The sequence below is a fragment of the Apis dorsata genome, unplaced genomic scaffold (assembly GCF_000469605.1).
Source record: "Apis dorsata unplaced genomic scaffold, Apis dorsata 1.3 scaffold_170, whole genome shotgun sequence".
Classification (NCBI taxonomy): domain Eukaryota; kingdom Metazoa; phylum Arthropoda; class Insecta; order Hymenoptera; family Apidae; genus Apis; species Apis dorsata.
This window is the reverse complement of record NW_006263458.1, coordinates 525,353-526,822: the sequence shown is the minus strand read 5'-3', so window position 1 is coordinate 526,822 and position 1,470 is coordinate 525,353. Positions and strand designations below refer to the sequence as shown.

Below are 1,470 nucleotides of genomic sequence, written 5' to 3'. Positions count from 1 at the left end.
TTTTTTTTTTTTCTTTTTTTTTTTTTTTTAATATATTGTCGACCTTCGGTTCATTCAATGATTTATGCATCGAGATATCGCTTATTCCTTTTTAACTTCATTTAAAATCAGACAGGCCAATTACTCCATATTCATCGGCAAAAATTTTTTTTTTTTTTTTTCTCTAATATTTTTTATCGGTACTTGCAAAAAAATCGCAATTAATCGCAATACTGTAATTGCCTACGACTACAATTTTCGCAATATTAGATCAATTAAAACGGTATTTTCACTTGGCCTGGTACACTGGTAACTCTTGGTAAACACTCTTGGTAAAGTAAAAATCACGGTCATCGCCTACGCGCCTCTCGAATATCCACGCAAGAATTCATTGTAAAAAAAATAAGTAATCGTACGATCTTGTTTCTTGATTTACAGCCAGAAGAGGCAGCAACAACACCACCAACAGCACCAGCAACAACAGAATCAACACAGCCAGCAGCAGCAGCAGCAGCAACAGCAGCAACAACAACAACAACAACAACAACAACACAAACAAAATCATCATCAACAACAACAACAACAACATCAGCATCAGCATCAACATCAACAACAGCATCAACACCAGCACCAGCACCAACACGCCTCCTGGCACAGGACCACCTTGGCGTCCTGACCACAGTGACCTTGACCCTGGCCACAGGTCGAGTAGTCCTGATAAAAGAGAGGAGAGAGCATTCTTCCCGCTGTTGACCGAAACGCGATCGATCGTCGCGACATCTTCTTTCGCGGTTCGATAGAAAGGAATATTCGAGAGAAAAAGAAGAAGAAGAATAAGGAGGAGGAGGAAAAGAAGAAGGGAAGGAGGAATCAATCAAAACCGCCGTCAAATACCAAAAGAATGCTCCACACGACCGGTGTTCCTACAAACATTTGAACATTCTCTTCGTCGACCTATTCACCGCGATACTCTTCGTCGAAAGACCTTCTCTTTGATCATCGTCGCTGCACAAATTTCCCGTGTTCCACGATAGTGAGCCGCCATTGCTGTGCTCATCGTGATTTCCTCTCCATAGAGAACTCTCTCTCTCTCTCTCTCTCTTTTCCTCTCTGTCTATTCCATTTTCTCTCCGTTTCTCTCTAAGCGAGTCCGTTTGTAGAAGACTCCGCTTTTGCGTAGGTACGATCGTATCTTCATTCGTGTTTTTTCGATTCTTTCTCCCTCTCGCGGTCTTTTCTTTCATTCGCGAAAAAAAAAAAAAAAAAAAAGAAAAAAGAAAAGCATTCGACGCTTCGCCTCGATTTGACTTCGACCGACATATCCCGGATATCGTATGATTATTCTACGCTGCGTAGAAACTAACAGAGAGACTCGTTTCAACAGGATTTTTCCATTCATCGTGAATTTTTATCGCTTCGCTTGAAACGATTTGTTTGGTGTAGAGATACATATGTTATTTTCCTTTTTTTAGAATTTGCATTTGGAGCTGC

General features: G+C 40.7%; 1 protein-coding gene across 1 annotated transcript in view; it reads left to right on the top strand.

Moving 5' to 3' along the window:
• LOC102677056 (alpha-protein kinase 1-like) overlaps nt 1-1,106 on the top strand; it is a 21,096-nt gene extending 19,990 nt beyond the window's left edge. The window contains exon 2 of the mRNA XM_031509741.1: nt 418-1,106. Coding sequence (XP_031365601.1) covers nt 418-655 — 238 coding nt within the window. The 3' untranslated portion in view covers nt 656-1,106. The remainder of the gene's footprint in view (nt 1-417) is intronic.
• The last annotated feature ends 364 nt before the right edge of the window (nt 1,107-1,470 follow it).